We start from the raw sequence: 17,369 nt of genomic DNA, 5'->3' as shown, positions 1-17,369 counted from the left end.
TCACAACGCGTCCGTGCATTACACAGACAGCTATCGTTTTTGACGGGAAATGAACAATTGTTTTTTTCTGCAGCGATGCATGAGAAGTCTCTTAAAAGTTAATAGAACACTACTGGGGGTCTCACGAGTAGGAAATGCCATGAAGGGGGTGGGGAGCATTTCTTTTAACAATTATAAAGCAAGCAAAAGCTTATCTACAAAATTTCACAGATTCATATGCATGAATAACTAGATTCTGCAGCAATTTTTCAAGTTGACTATGCTCAATTCTGAATATGGCATTTGGAGGGTCGGTTGTGTCCGTTGTGAAACAAAACTGCCGTTCTAATAACACGGCCCAACGTTAGATTAAATAGGCATATTGTCTGTGAAGATATCCAGGTCTAGGACGGACATCATGGGATTTATTATTTCTCTCCGCTGTCCCCTCCAGGCTGCAGAAGCTAATAACACAAGCAGTAACAGATGACTTACAGAAAACGTAGAAGAAACTCCGAATATCTTACCTATCATACTGTCAAGGGAGAGATCTGGACATTTCTTCTGCTGAAGCCCCACTGGTTTCCCACAGAACGACAGAGGGGCATATAAAGTGCATGCACTGGAGCCACTGAAGAGATAAGGCAAGCAATATTAAAGATTACTTTATATAGAATTATAATGGAACACGTTAATAATTAAACAACTGCAACAATTTTTCATAAAAAATATCCTACCGTTTTATGTCTGCAGCTCCTACGCAGACCTATGTATCTCTACGGTAAGAAACAACAAAATCCCTGTATGATCTGATGCTACAGTCAAACACGTGCTTTGTCCCCCAGTTCTACTTACAAACATGTAAAGGAAACCTGTCAGCAGCATTTTGCTTTGCTACATCATCTGAGAGCAGCATTATGTAGGCACAAATTGTAAAATAAAAAAAAATAAAAAATATTATACCAATACATATATTTATGTATGAACAAAAGTAAACAAAAAGTGCACAATTCTATCGACCCAAACTATAAAATTATAACACTATTTAACACCTTCAGTGAACACAGTAAACAAATTTTTTAAAAAAAGTAAGAACCTATCCTTTTTTCTTCATACCGCAGAACAAAAAGTGTAACAAAGCAGGATCAAAAAGGCAAATGCAAATAAAAATTGTATCGCTGAAAAAGTCATCTTGTGCCGCAAAAAAACAGTAAGTAAAAAAAAAGTTATAGCTCTCAGAAGATAGCGATGCAAACCAATTGTTATTTTCAAAAAAATAGTTTTTATTGGGTAAAACATAAAAAAAAATTATATGAATGTGGTATGGCTGTAATCGCATTAACCAGAAGAATAGAGCTGCCTTATCACTTTTACCACATGGTAACCACATTATCTAAATAAAAATATGGATAAAACATGATGCTGATGTAAAGTAGACATGTGATTAAGGCTAATAACAATTTTGGTTTAAGGGCATAAAAATTCACAGCTTGAAAACTTCAACATTTTCACCATAAAATATTTCCGATATTTCCACAATAAAACACACACAAAAAAACTGACCTAAATTTACCACTAACATATAGTACCGTAAATGTCCAGAAAAAGTAATTTCTTGAAAGCTTGTTTTTAGTGAACCGAACAATATAAAACAGAAAATTTCCAATTTTCAGCGTTTCGTCCTTTATCAACAATATCTGCAGCTGGAGGCTCCGTGTACACTGGGACTTACTGATGATCTGTTATCGGATACACAGATAGATGCGACAACAGATATCCTTGATAAAGGCAATTGGAAATTTTCTGTCATACATTGATCGGTTCAATAAAAATACGCCTTCAAGAAAAATTTATTCTGTGCTGTAAGGTTACTCTTTCTTGATTTTGGATTTTTTTTTAAATGTCACAGTGAAAAAAGGTCTTCATCTCCCGCCTCGACTACTGTAACCTCCTGCTCTGTGGCCTCCCCTCTTACACTCTCGCACCCCTCCAATCTATTCTAAACTCTGCTGCCCGACTAATCCACCTGTCTCCCTGTTATTCCTCGGCCTCTCCCCTCTGTCAGTCCCTTCACCGGCTCCCCATTGCCCAGAGACTCCAGTACAAAACCCTAACCATGACGTACAAAGCCATCCACAACCTGCCTCCTCCATACATCTGTGACCTCGACTCCCGGTACTTTCCTGCACGCAACCTCCGATCCTCCCAAGATCTCCTTCTCTACTCCCCTCTCATCTCTTCTTCCCACAATCGCATACAAGATTACTCTCGCGCATCCCCCCTACACTGGAACGCTCTACCCCAACATATCAGACTCTCACCTACCATCGAAACCTTCAAGAAGAACCTGAAGACCTACCTCCTCCGACAAGCCTACAGCCTGCAGTAACCACCGATCGACCAAACTGCTGCATGACCAGCTCTACCCTACCTACTGTATCACCCATCCCTTGTAGATTGTGAGCCTTCGTGGGCAGGGTCCTCTCTCCTCCTGTTCCAGTTGTGACTTGTATTGTTCAAGATTATTGTACCTGTTTTTATTATGTATACCCCTCCTCACATGTAAAGCGCCATGGAATAAATGGTGCTATAATAATAAATAATAATAATTAAGACCCAATGTACACGGAGCCTCCAGCTGCCGATCGCAGTGATAAGATGAAGCCTAGTTCCATGGCTGTGTAATATGACAGCTCCTTTCTAGCAATTGTTAACCAGCGCAATTGCTGTCATACACGGGTTCAGACATACTATCAACACAAACGCAGGGTTTTCTGACAACCTTCTTTGTAGACACTACTGACAGAAATTCAACAATCATTAAGTGTTCTCCTGACAGCAGAAAAGAGACAAGAATTCCCTGGTGAAGGAATTATGAAATGCTGAGAAACATCACATCTGATGTGGGGAAGAGAGCTCTTGTCATACAAGCCTTCCTTTCAGGCAGATTTACCCTACTGAACTCATCCTTTGAGTGTGATGTCTTTAGACTTATTCAGCATTCATATCCATGCCCACCTTAAAATTGGGCAGGCGGAAGAATACAGGAACAGCCAGAAAGCTTCCACAAGAGGTTCCCGTTGACTGACTCTTGATATCAGAGCAGGTAAAACTGGTCACCAGGGATTATAGTAAGATTATTTTCTCACTGGCATCATGGTTTAGTTATGTCTGATTTCTGAAGTCCTTGATTGATTGACACTGTCTGTTGAACTATTGCCTTCTTCTAAAAAGATTAAAATCTGACAGATCTATTATAGGCCAATGTGATCTGTGAAATCCCTGCTGAGCCAAACACTAATTTCATATGGATACAGAGCACTTCCACAAGCCAGTCTATTAGGAGAGACAGCCTGTGTGCTAAGAAGGTAATCACACTACTATGGTTCCACCTGAAAAGGGAGAAGTCTGATCAATAACCAATTAATGAAGACGTGTAAAGGGATTGGGGCGAGAGTTCACTACGTCTGGCCATTCCTTTGATCGAAGTTGTGATAAGGCCATGTTCCTTCTATGTGTACACAACGTCTTTTTTCAGGGAAATCCTCACGGAATCTGCCTTAACAGGCGCCATAAGGAATGAGCATAGTGTGGAGCGATGTAAAATTGACCCTGCTGCGCACATGTTTAGCTTTGTCATTTCTTGTATCCTCTTCTGTGCTCGGAAACCATGACGCGGTTAAAAGAAGTAACTAGCTCATTCTTTGTTTGGAGGACGTCCACTCTTTGTAGTTGAAGGTGCAGGGACCAGATGCAAAAAGCAAATGGCAAAACCGCCAGTGAAAAGATAGCTGGCTTTTTCCTAAAGTAGCTTCACCTTGAAAAAATTGGTGGCTCCACACTTTCCTTTAAGAGACTTTCTATTTGCTTTGATCATGCGAAGATTAATAGACGTCCAGTTGGAGACCAGGAGCGAATGGACTCCTGCTGTCTCTGCCAGATTCTAGTAAAACTGTTTCACCTAGTAGCCTACAGGATGAGCAACAAAGTTGTTTTTTTCACATTTAATTCACCTTTTGATAGGACTGTCCAATTCCTAATCTAAGAATCTGACAAAACAGGAGAAAGTCAGATGGGGCAAGTAAAGGATTATAGAGAGGAGGCTCAATGTTGTCATTGGTCTTGGATGTGGTCGAGCATCTGATCCTTCATGACCGACACTTGTGCTTCTCACACCACAGTCACAAATGAATCGAAGCAAACCTGCACAGCAGTGACTGGCGAGACGGTGACCTCGTACACAAAGCGATAAGATGGTGCAGCCAACAGAAGTTTTCATATAACCTGAATGCAGATTTTATTATTATTTTTTTTTTTAACTCACCCTCATATATAAAACTTAGACTTTTATTTTCCAATGTGATGATCTTCAGGTGTCAGCCTCAATACCAGGTCCTGGCAGCTTGAGTTCATACTCAATAGAGCTTTTTCTATGTCAGCACAAAATGAGTTGTATGTATGAAGGTGGATAGCGGACTGCTCACCTCAGTAGCCAAGCCAGCCCCCTTCTCTGTCTTTGCAGTGGATGTGATAGAAAAAAAAATCTGGCTTTGGTATTGAGGCATCCAGTCAGCCAGCTCTTCACTTGATTAAGATCTGAGGGGAAAGAACCAGTTCTCCTCAAAGAGACCAGCTGAGAATGGAGTCTTACAGGCAATGCTCCAGGGGAGAAAAGTATGAGACTTACCTCCATTACAGAGCCAACGAAATTCAACTCTAAAAAGCTATCTGGGGGTCTGTAGAGGAGTTTCTGGCTTGGCATTTATCCTTGGTCATGTTGAAAGGCTCATAAAAGGTTGGGCTGATTTATAGAGTAGCTATTTCTCCTAGGTGGTGCTTATTAGACAGCTCTCTTGCAGACCGAAAAAAAATTTGCACAATGAAGTATCAACACCGAAAAACGTTCCTGTACCAAGCACAAACCAAACGTGGAGATGTCAAGGTCTGAAGATCAGGACACCATTGGAAGTAACAGTACAGTAGTGAGTTTGCATGGTCTCCCCGTGTTGGTCTGGTTTTCCAACAGGTTTCCTCCCATGCTCCAATAAAACAGTTTAAACGGCTCCTGAAGAACTTGAACCAAGTTTCTATCGAAAATAAGGAAAGTAGACTGTAAGACCCAATGGGGTCTGAGACTGTTCTGTGATATTTGCTGGAGCTAGAACATCCAGAGTAAAAAAAACAGGAATACGAGTCTCCATAATTGGTTCTCTTCCCATTTCTAGGGCCAGACATTTAATCGCATGAAGCAGCCGCCATGGATGGGAACGGCTCCAATTACAAATTGCATCACATTTCTCCGCAAAAACATTCTTTTTCAGTTGCACTATCACCAATGATAACATCAAACGCAGAGCATATGGTAATTGTAAGGGAGATATAGGAGGTTAATAACATAGACCGCTGCAGGGAATCCTTCGGCATCTTATCGAAATGGCAGCTTTCCGTGAAACGGCAGATAATGACTTGATTACGCCTACAAGCTGAAGTTTAATAATCAAGAAAAAACACTGCAAGGATGAACTCAATACATACATCAGCAGAGAATGTTAAATACTTTGGGAGCGAATTCGGGGTATAAGATACATATGTTTATTTAGCAGCTAAGGCAGTAATGGTGACATTTAGCTGGAGGAGTCTCCACGAAACACTTCTGTAATGGCGGCTTTCTTCAGACTGTAACCTGCGGCACTTCTCTGGATGATGCAGATGAAAGGATGGCGTGCAGGTAGGAGTTTCATGCCTTGATGATCCCACACACACACACACACACACACACACCTTGGGTACCATATTAAACAAATGATATGCTGATGAAACTCCACACAAGCTTAAGCCATAGGAATATGGATGTTATTTCACAAATGAAAAAAGCTCCTTTTAAAAGAGTCGCTAACATCCCACATTAAAATGCCCACAAAGGAACCATTATACTGAAATGCATTATTCATCGCAACCTGACACAGCTTTTTGCCATGCACCGACTGGTGAGGGACTGGCATCGCCATGTGGCTGGCTGGTGAGGTTCTGGCAGCGCCATGTGGCTGGTATGAGCTGGCTGGTGAAGCCCTAGTATCGCCAAGTGTAGGCTGGTGACATCCTGACATCGATATGTGGCTGGCATGAGCTGGCTGGTGAAGTCCTAGTATCACCAAGTGTTGGCTGGTGAGGTCCTGACATTGCCATGTGACTGCAATGTGCTGGCTTCGGAGATGCTGGCAATGCAATGTGGCTGGCATGTGCTGGCTGCGGAGGTCCTAGTATCGCCATGTGCTGGCTGGTGAGGTCCTGACATTGCCATGTGACTGGCGTGTGCAGGATGCGGAGGTCCTGGCAATGCCATGTGGCTGGCATGTGCTAGCTGCAGAGGTCGCAGTATCGCCATGTGCTGGCTGGTGAGGCCCTGACATTGCCATGTGGCTGGCGTGTGCAGGAAACGGAGGTCCTGGCAATGACATGTGGCTGGCATGTGGTAGCTGCAGAGGTCGTAGTATCGCCATGTGCTGGCTGGTGAGGCCCTGACATTGCCATGTGGCTGGCATGTGCTAGCAAAGGAGGTCCTGGCTATGACATGTGGCTGGCGTGTGCTGGCTGATGAGGTCCTTGCAATGCCATGTGGCTGGCGTGTGCTGGCTGCTGAGGTCCTTACAATGCCATGTGGCTGGCATGTGCTGGCTGCGGAGGTCCTAGTATCGCCATGTGCTGGCTGCAGTGGTCCCGCATTGTTATGTGGCTGGTATGTGCTGGCTGACTAGGTCCTGGCATTGCCAAGTGCGGGCTGGGGAGGACCTGGTATTCTCAGATGGTGCCCAGTGCAGAAAGAATGGATAAATTGTGCTGTGAAACAACTATATCCCATCTATATGAAATTGTTTTGACCAATATATTAAAAGTACATGTAAATAAGTCACCTGTGACCAAAACTAAAATGAAAATATATGCAAACTTAGCAATTTTTTTTCAATCATACACACACAGAATTTTTCGGGAGATATGTGTGGTATATGCATTCAAAGAGTCTAAATAAAGTAAAAAGGTGTCCAGATGCACCTCCCAAACAATATGCCTGAAAGAGAAAGTGCTCAACCAGAAGCCTATATACATTTTAGTATATCACTTAGGCCAAAAATATGGTACAAGTCTCCTTCTTGCTCGTAGCGGACAAATAAAACAGTTCCCTAATACAATGGTCAGCACAATTTAAAAAAAAAAAAACAAAAAAAAAAACAAAACATTTTTTTGAAATGCAATATACTTTGTAGACTAGGCCCAGTGGCATCCAGAACATTAAAGGGTTTTTTTCATCTACATTCATTGGGAATCACCTGCCGCTTGCCTTCTAGCTCGCCAGGAGCAATGTTCTCCTCATGATTGATGGTTCAGACAGGCGGCTGGTGGAGCTACTGATCCAAACTGTTAGCTTCCCGATGCTGTAAACAGTGGCAACTTTGCCTCTGCAGCATTGAAGGAACGGCAGGTTCACTGAAGCTGACTTGATCCAGAAACTAGACTAGTTTCAGAGAAGCTCTTGCAAGCTGTAGAGCAGAGATCTTGCAAGAATTGTGATCCTTGCCTAAGAATCTGGCCACCTGTTTTCCGCAAGCCAGGAAGAATAGACTTATCTATATGTTAACTTTTGGATTTATGTGTTTCTTTCTAGTTGGTCAAAAAACACAGACTTTTGTTTGAATAAGCCTGCAATGTCAACTTGTAGTTGACATTTGACGTAACATATTGTGCTGTTATCCTTGATGACTAGTGATGTTTGCTGATATGTTGATTACACATTGTCCTGGCCAGCTAGTTTGTTGACTTCCAAGAATTTGTTGACTGGAAGAATACAGATCTGCTCCATTGACCATCACTGAATCATGGATACGTTTGTAAAAGCCAGGAATGGGACTTTGTCACCTGGCTCCATGGAGATGTTCAGATAAGCCAGGTTGTGACCCTCTGGTCAATTGGCCCTGTACCTGAGTGGACTATCATTTTCCTAAGTGTGTCGTTACCTTCTATCTGTGTGTGCCACAGGTGGGGTAGTCAGCCCTGAAAGCTGAAACCAGGTTGTGACCCTCCAGTCAACTGGCCTTGTATCTCAATGGACTGTTATCTTCCTAGGCTTGTGGTTATCTCCTCTGTGTAACTGCTGGAGACTCTAATGTTCACCATCTTGGGTATTTTTCTGGGACTGTTCTAATCTGCCTGTTTTTTGGTTCAATAAAGTATTGCCACACTGTTTTACCCTCATCTGTGTTGTATGAGTAGTATTATGCCCACAATAAAAGGAGAGGGGGCGTTTGGTGGGATGATCCCTGGTCCATGCAGTTTTGGCTAGTGGACCAGGGTGCCCGCTGACCACCCCGTCTCCACAAGCAGTAAAATAGAAAATTAAAAATCCATCTGTACTCGAAAACAGAACAGTGTTACTCTTCTCCATAGGTTATTTCTAAAATTGCAGCTCGGCAACACCAGTAAATTATACAGATACCAGATACAAATGCTGCCGTTCCTAACAGATAGCCACTATCGTTAATGAATGCATATTGTGCAGTCAATACTGATGATCTTGTGCCAAGTGCTGAAACTAAACAAAAAAAAAAAAAACATGATATGATAGAATGTAAGTTGTATACAACCTGGCACTGCGAATTTTCCTCCCAGGGACACTAGACGACTTCAGCTCCCAAATCATGACCCTTCCATCGCTGATAATTAGAGCTACAGCATTCTCATTTATAGGGTTGCAGGTTATGCTGTAAGGACGCACGGTCTTTGTAACCCGGAAGGCATCGCACTGACAGCGCAGGTCATAAGTCATCTCCGGCACTGGATCAGACTCTGCTAAGGAAAAAGAAAAAAGGAAATGATTAGTTCAGTGGAAGTAAAACGTCCCACAGGAGAGATGACATAATTCATGATGAGTAAATCAATTAAATATTCTCCAAGGGATTCATTTATGTGGCTCACAGTCAGGGGTGTGGAGTCAGTAAGCCAAACCACTAACTCCGACTCTTCAATTTCGCTGACTCCAGACTCTGACTCCACAGCACTGGTCACTACTGAGCATGTACATAAAGTGCAGCACAGATTCATCTCAACTAAAAGCTGAGTACATAGATGAGAACAGATATTTATAGGACATTTCATAACTTTCCTAAATTATTATGAAAACATTTACAGCACATCCTGCATTGTACTACTGTACCCAATGTATTATATATTAGGAGTTGAAGTCGGTCCATTTTATACTGACTCCAACTCTGACTCCACCAAAATACACACCGACTCCACAGCCCTGCTCACAAGCACAGGCAGTTTGCATAGTTTATTAAGTTTGTGTCTAAAGACGATATACGATGATTTTCCAGAAAGATATGGCAAACCTAGAGCCGTGCTTTACAACAAGAAAAGAGGAAACATACTTAATTTTAAAGAACTTGGTCGCTATTGAGTTTTGAGACTTTTTTTTTTTTTTTTTCAATTTGTGGCCGGAAGGAAAGATGAAAAACAATTCGTAAAGCTCAGGAACAGGAATTAGAAATTGCAAATATCGCTCTGGAGGCAAGGCTGCCAATTCAGACTTTGGGTTTCTGGCTCGGCACGTCAGACTCATCCGCAGGTGTCCCCGAATCTTCATTAATTCTTCATAGAATGGTTTGCGCTCATTTTGTCCCATGCTGATGTCTGACACCCCGGCAGCTGTTACACGGCACCAAATTGATGCCACTGCCCTTTATTTTTATTCCATTTCTCAGTTTTTATTTAGTTACCATGGTGATAAAAGATTACCGGCACTGGTATTAAGGTAGGCGATTAATCTTCGTGTCAGACAGAAGTGTGAGAATACGATAATACACAAAACTTTTCAGAATCTCGAAAGCATTCTGACAAGACTTTATACTATCTGTTTTGCTTCTTTAGGACATTTTCACATCTTGTTGTGAACTTCACCTACTATGTAAGCCAAGCAAAGCTCATAATAAAAATAAACAAAGGGTCTTAATAATAGAAAAAAGTCTCCTCCTGACCTCAGTCTGGAAGGTATAAAAAGCAAAAGCCATGAAGAAGCATAATAGACTACATAGGATTATAATAGACTATAATCCAGTAAAAACAAGTATACACATATATATTTATTTCATGGAAGACAGGGGTCACGTATGGCATCTGTGGGAAGTATAACCCGGAGCTTTTTCTAGCGTCTATGTAAGGGTCATATGGGCCGAGGTGTTCTGCTGTGACCCCAGACACTAGTATAAAAAGGGGCCATGGGTGTGTATATGTGTCCACGTCTCTTTCATGGAACTTTCCTCTTGAGCATATTGTTTATAGATGGCAGAAGCGGGAACCCAGCAGTTTAGTCTGGAGGAAGACACTCCAGTACACGAAAATAAAGTTGCCACAGGTATACCGCGACAGAAAGGGGTCAGAAGACTGTTGCATCTGCTTACACAAACCCCTGCACGTATTAGATCTGCTTCACCTTCCTTTAAGCAGTGCTCTTTTATTGCAAGGGATAATCATTTCTGTCTATCTCCTGGAGCTCTCTGTCCTGAATTGTCTCAGCTGTTCTGTGTTGGCCACTCCTCGGGTATATACATACACTTACACCTTGCACGGGGGATTGCTGGTGATAGTTTTCAACTTCCTGCTTTGGTGGTGAAGAAGAGCTCTGAATTAGTAGCAGTTGGTTGGTGTTTTCTGGAGATATCTGCATGGATTTTGTATTACGTCTTTATCCTAATCCTTTTTCCCATTTGGTTTTTCCACCCCTACTGTTCCCTTGATTTCTTTTATACCCGTTTCCCACGTCTGTCAGGTTTTGGGTTATCCTACACACTCCTTTCCAATACCTCCCTGGGTGGAGGAGGAAACAAATCAGTGTGCATATAGGAGCATAGCAAGGTACAAGACCCCAGCATCTCCACCATCATGGGTAATCTAGGAAATAGGGATAGTCTAGGGTCCTCTTATTTTTAGAGACAGGGAAGGAACCCATTGCCCCGAGAAATTCCGCTACAGAATTGTGACTAAAATGTAGTTTACTGGTGAACTGGTGAAATGTACACACGATATGACCCCATTTTATTCTGTTTTCCCTCCAACCACTGTTCATATTGGTGCAGTACCGGTGCACAAGTTCAACAATGTGAAGACCAGTATCTTTTCACCAATGTTTCCACGTTGCAGCCTATAAGCAGCCTCGGTCTCTTTTCTGAGCGGTGTTAGGGTCCCTAATAGCCCAAAGCTACACCTTCAGACCTCTGGCTCCGTACTCCATTTTCACTCTTCCGAGAACCAGAATTGCCTGCTGTATTCAGATCCAAACTGCTACGATACCATCCTATATCAGACTTGCTACTTGGGCTCCTTCCTACACACAGTCTGTTACTTTTCCCATGACTGTCTTCACTCTCATTTTTCATATTTCTAGTGCAGTAATGCAGTTCAAATTTCGTTTTTTCAAGTTTGCATGTTTTGGCGCTGCAGTGTGCTGCCCTATTTATTTAACTATATACGAGTTGGCGACTCTGGGTTCAGCACCTGTTCACACTCAGTCTATGTTTGGATGTGCAGGTCAGGTTTTTGAAATGTATTCTCTAGCCTTCTGATCGTGCACTCCCCGCCTCCTAGCTTCAGGTGTTTTAATTATAGTAGGTCCAATACCCCTCCACATAGAGAGAGAATTTGAGTCCAAGAAGAGGTTTTTTACATGTACCCATTCAGATGGAGACGTTTATTCTCAGTGAGGTAGGTCAAACGTAGGACCTCGTATAAGAGAGATGCCTTAACGTGGCTACGAGGTACACATAAAATTGGCCATTTTTGTGCGCTAAAAGCTCTCATTTTTCATATTTCTAGTGCAGTAATGCAGTTCAAATTTCGTTTTTTCAAGTTTGCATGTTTTGGCGCTGCAGTGTGCTGCCCTATTTATTTAACTATATACGAGTTGGCGACTCTGGGTTCAGCACCTGTTCACACTCAGTCTATGTTTGGATGTGCAGGTCAGGTTTTTGAAATGTATTCTCTAGCCTTCTGATCGTGCACTCCCCGCCTCCTAGCTTCAGGTGTTTTAATTATAGTAGGTCCAATACCCCTCCACATAGAGAGAGAATTTGAGTCCAAGAAGAGGTTTTTTACATGTACCCATTCAGATGGAGACGTTTATTCTCAGTGAGGTAGGTCAAACGTAGGACCTCGTATAAGAGAGATGCCTTAACGTGGCTACGAGGTACACATAAAATTGGCCATTTTTGTGCGCTAAAAGCTCTCATTTTTCATATTTCTAGTGCAGTAATGCAGTTCAAATTTCGTTTTTTCAAGTTTGCATGTTTTGGCGCTGCAGTGTGCTGCCCTATTTATTTAACTATATACGAGTTGGCGACTCTGGGTTCAGCACCTGTTCACACTCAGTCTATGTTTGGATGTGCAGGTCAGGTTTTTGAAATGTCTTCACTCTTCTCGTTGATCTCTCTCTGCATTACTACTTACCAGAACTTACTAGCAACTTTCCTTTTGTTCCTAAAAACTCCCAGCTACAGGACGTGGCTAGCAGTAAAGTCTTCGGCGTCCTGGGTCTACACAGTTGCTCCAATATTATGACATCAATGACAACATATATAGAATGCATTAGTATATTACATATCGGGAATAGCAACATCTTCAGGGGGTGTCTGTCAACTTCATCTCCTTTACATATCCAAACAGAGGCCAATACAGAGAACTAGACAAGACCTCATTTTGCTGCTTCAAATAATTATAATGCCCCAACCCACTTTACCAGACCTGGTCTCTGTGCGTCTATGAACACTCAGCAGTTTTTGCCTTAATTCTTGAACCAGGGACCAGCTGGCAGCTACCATAATCTGCTAGATCATCTCCCATGGGGCTGCTTTTTAGGTCACTTGGCCACTCGGACATTATTTCCTTCCCGATTCCTCTCAATGACCCACGCCTGATTCATTGTAGACTACGACTGCAGTCGATAGACAATTCCCGTATCAGTGCCAGAGAAATCGGGCTTGACCAGGGAAATGTGAGAAAAAGTGCAGGGTTTTTTTTGTTTTGTTTTTTTTACAACGAACTGAGCCAGCAGGAAAACTTTTTCAGATTCCCAATTAAATGAAGCTATAAAGTAATGTAAAATAACTAAAAACATAAACAATAAAAATCAGAGAACGAGTAAATATAAATGACTAGTATTGTCACGGACCATTTCTCTTACCTCCTTCTTCATTTGGCACCCCCGAGTTCCCACAGCCTTGCCTGCCCACACGTAATGTAATGCACCCATTCTCATGCAGGCAGAAGAGGAGATCTCTCTGAAAGCACGGGGTCACCTGGACAAGGAAGGACGACGTAAAATATCAGTCACATAGAAGATAACAGCAAAAAGGCGGCCATAAGAAAACATAGTAAGATAGATAAGAAAAAACAAACCTGCAAAAAAGGCACTCCTGTCCTCTCAATCGCTACAACTCCCACCGTCTGGTTAACCTCCAGGTCCAAGATGAGGATTTCCCTGGGATACAGCAGAAGCATGTGGTTGCGTTTCGAAGGCAAATAGGACAATTGCAAACACTCGTTCAGCGTTACAGCCTCGGCACTAAAGCGGAAAGGAGAACTTGTCATCCACATGCCGCCATCACAGTGATGTCTGGGGCAAGACGGTTACAAATAACTTTCTTTCATCACTTAGTTTAAACAGGTTATCCCACAAATTAATTTACATTTCAGCTCATGCAGGTATACACATTTTATGAATTTACACCCTATTAAAAAAAAAAAGAAGAAAATACTGTGCTAATTTACTGCATAAGGTATACACACTGCGTGGACACCACCACGTTACACCTCCCGTTGCCTTTATGACCTCCCATTCTAAATCCACAGACATTAATATGGAGTTAATCCGCCTCAGCGGATTTGCAGCTACAAAAGTCTCCACTCGTCTGGGAAGTATTGCTACAAGATTTTGGAAATGTTGGAACTTTTTCCCTTTCTTCCAGAAGAGCATTTGTGAGGTCAGACACTGATGTTGGAAGGGATGGCCAAGCTCCCAATCTCTGTTCTAGTTCATCCCAAAGGTCCTGAGGTCCGTGCAGCCATGACTTTGTGGACCATCCTTTGTGCACTGGAGGCAGTCATGCTGGAACAGAAAAGGGTCTTCCCCAAACTGATCCCACAAAGTTGGAAGAATACAATTGACTAAAATGTCCTGGTATGCTGAAACATTGAGATTTTCATTTTCATCACTGACCCATGAGAAACAAGCCCATAACATTATCCATCCATCAAACTCTTCGGTTGGCACAATGGAGTCAGTTCGGTAACTTTCTCCTAACAGACTTGTTCATCAGAAACCAGGACACAATAAAAGTTGACCTCTGATGTACATGTATATTTTGTTTTCTTTGTGACTCTCGATGGCATATTATGTATTTATATTATAAGATGCTCCATCTATCAACTGTTGCCATGCTGTGGTATTCCATCATTCACTATGCCGCTTCCCACTAATATGCAGGATACTGAGGCCCCCAGGCTTCTACCATCTGGACCCACCTTGGCTTCTCATTGGTGATGAGAATCTTCACCTTGTTCAGCGCTTTCTTAGCCCCGGTGGTGGACACTGGCTTCGCATGTGCCGGGCTGGAGTGAGGGCTTGAGATGTAAACTTTCCGCCCACTACTCGCTGGAGGCTTAGATGGCGAAAAGTCAGAGACAAATACGATGCCCTCACTGGTGAGTACTGCAAGAGAAAAACTGGAAAATGTCAAGAACACACAAATTTACACTCTTAGGCTATGGTTTTTTTCACTGTCTGTGAGATTTCAGAAATGTCATGTACACAGCTTGGGTTTTTTTGTCCTCAGTATTTTGTGTAATACCTTGGTTTTTGCAAAATACAGCTTGTCACTTCTTTCAGCATTTCTCACCCATTGAAAGCAATGGGTGGTGCAAAAAACACTGAAAAAAATGCAGGTATCAGTTTTTGCTAACTTTTTGGTGCCAAAACCTGATGAAGTAGATTCAGATTTTTTTTATGCACTAAACTTTATCAGCATACACAAGAGAGAAATGTACCTGACAAAACACACAAAGCAAAATCTGCTTTTTTGAAGCAAGTTTCTTACTGCCAAGAGAGCAGGTTTTGCTTGTGGAAATAAAAGCGCATCAAAAAAGCAACACGTGAACATAGCCTTACGCTGGTGATAATGAATATACGTTAGCTGAAGAAGATCTGGGGCCCTGCCGTCATGTCAACCTGCTAACATTCCTCATAGTATGACAAAGACAGACCATCTCTTCTTTCTTACAACCCTGGGTGATATTTTGCATAGTGCCATTCCTCTGTTATCCTTCCTGGAAATGCATAAATAAGTTGACAACTAGTCAGCATCATATCTTTTGTGGAAATGGTGTGTGCAAAGCTTCAGAGTGTCAGGGTGACTTGACATTTTCCTTTGACAGAGGGAACGGTAACACTCAACACAGTCAATTTTTTTAACCTATTTTCAGGAGGATTAACATAGGAAATGGACAATGCTGATTTCAGAGAAAAGATCATGCAGAATTGTTATTTTATGGGGGAAATACAAGCACTCACTTATAGGGGCTGTCAAGTTTGTATCACCTTTCCATAGGATTGGAGGTAATTTATTGATCCTCACGGATCCAACTGCTGCTCAGGTACATTCATTGTATATGGGACTGCTGGACATAGCCGAGCGCTGCACTCGCCTGTCTCTGGCAATCCCATAGGAAATGAATAAGGCTGAGATGTGCACGCTTAACCTTTGCTCCATTCACAGAAAGCTCTCAAAATTCCTGCCCTTAGACTGCTGGGGGTACAACCACTGAGACGCACACGGATGGGCAAAATGGGGCAGTTTTATCCCTGCAAGAATGCAGCGGCGGAGCGCAAATTTGGCTGCTGCTTTTTTCATTCTCAATGGAGACTACTGGAAAAAGCGCAGCGCTCAGCAGTTCCATAGAGCGTTTGGACGCTCTCTGATCTATACGTTATAACCCATCACATCGATAGGAGATAACTTCTTATCATAGGACAACCCCTTTAAGTTATTCCTTATCCTACAAATAGAGGATGACTTACAATTTCCAAACAGCCCCTTTACAAGCATCAGAAGAGCTTACAAGGCCACTTTAAAGGTCTGCACATTTTGCTTTTAACAACTTTCTGGCTGGCAGTAATAACATGGCTCAGTACTGAGCGTCACCAACTCTTTCTGTTCTTCCTGGGTCTATGAAGGTTTCATAGATTTCTTCCTCACATCCAAAACACAATTGTATAATAATTGAAATTGGTAGCAGTGTAATTGGCTGGGGAAATTAAATCTGCCATTCCCAGTATGTACTGGGGGATTGTCGCATCTTAAATACAGTGTGCAGAGCGCAGACACAATGGGCAATAAATAATAAATGATTCTCACAGGCAAGTTGTGAAGGCTGGAAGGGATTGAAGGAAAAGCTCAGGATGTTCTCGGCGTAGCTTTTCTTCCATAGTTTGGTGCCAGTATCTGCGTTCCACAATACTATGAGATTAGGAGGGTGAACGGCGAGGAGCAGATCACGAGAGGCGTCCTGGCTCCACAGCCACTGCATGTCTACAGGAAAAACATGGGAAAAATGTTATTAAAAAAACCAAGCACTGAAAATCACAAAACATCAAGGGATAGATCAAAAAATAGTGTACGGGAAATTATCCAGGTCGTTCATACATTTGTATAATTACGGTAGAGAATATCTTGGACATGCCCATAGTTGCACAATAACTCACCAATGAAAATAGTCAACCTATAGTAGAGCTCATGCCCAAATAATGCCCCCTCTTCATATGAGGTCAAAGGAGTCCGAGACCGAGGATCCAGAGAACTAACCAGTCTCAGGTCACAACCTATATGCTATAATAGCTACCACACCAACAACAATTGCATTATTGCGATTTGGTGCAACCAGAGCACTCTGTGTACAGGCCCCAGTCTACAGAAAACGAGCATTGAGCTTTCCCTATTGGTACAGAAAAACAGGCCTGTAACGAAACTGGCTGTATCTATAAAAAAAACAATTAAAATGGTCCCCTGACAAGCCTGGGTGTGATGAAATTGGGAGAGAGATGATTACTAGGAAGAAAAGTGCTGCACAGTATGACCATTTTGCAGCATTAAGACCACAAAGCGTTACTACAGCACGTCAGCCCATTTTCTAGGTCTTTAGTAGTCTAAGAAGAACATGAATACAATGGAATGGCTCTGCAGGACCCGGTCAATCAGTTGCGTCAGTAATCTGTGGCTGCTGGATGGGATCCCCAACAACCGATTACCATCTGCCGACATCCACGGCTCTTCTTTTCATTATCCGCAATAGAG

The 17,369-nt window shown here is 42.4% G+C and overlaps 1 protein-coding gene across 7 annotated transcripts in view; it reads right to left on the bottom strand.

Annotated features, from left to right (window-relative positions):
* The window catches only part of WDR11 (WD repeat domain 11), a 113,743-nt gene that overhangs the window by 63,394 nt on the left and 32,980 nt on the right, over nt 1-17,369 (bottom strand). For 4 of the 7 annotated variants that reach the window (XM_069753654.1, XM_069753655.1, XM_069753657.1 and 1 more), the window contains exons 4-9: nt 16,434-16,607; nt 14,545-14,731; nt 13,420-13,585; nt 13,205-13,319; nt 8,616-8,820; nt 507-610 (exon numbers count right to left, since the gene is read on the bottom strand). In XM_069753654.1, coding sequence (XP_069609755.1) covers nt 507-610; nt 8,616-8,820; nt 13,205-13,319; nt 13,420-13,585; nt 14,545-14,731; nt 16,434-16,607 — 951 coding nt within the window. The remainder of the gene's footprint in view (nt 1-506; nt 611-8,615; nt 8,821-13,204; nt 13,320-13,419; nt 13,586-14,544; nt 14,732-16,433; nt 16,608-17,369) is intronic. The other 3 variants (XM_069753656.1, XM_069753658.1, XM_069753661.1) reach the window with 1 other exon arrangement.

The sequence above is a fragment of the Ranitomeya imitator genome, chromosome 2, assembly GCF_032444005.1.
Source record: "Ranitomeya imitator isolate aRanImi1 chromosome 2, aRanImi1.pri, whole genome shotgun sequence".
NCBI classification, from domain to species: domain Eukaryota; kingdom Metazoa; phylum Chordata; class Amphibia; order Anura; family Dendrobatidae; genus Ranitomeya; species Ranitomeya imitator.
This window is presented reverse-complemented; position numbering and strand designations above follow the sequence as displayed.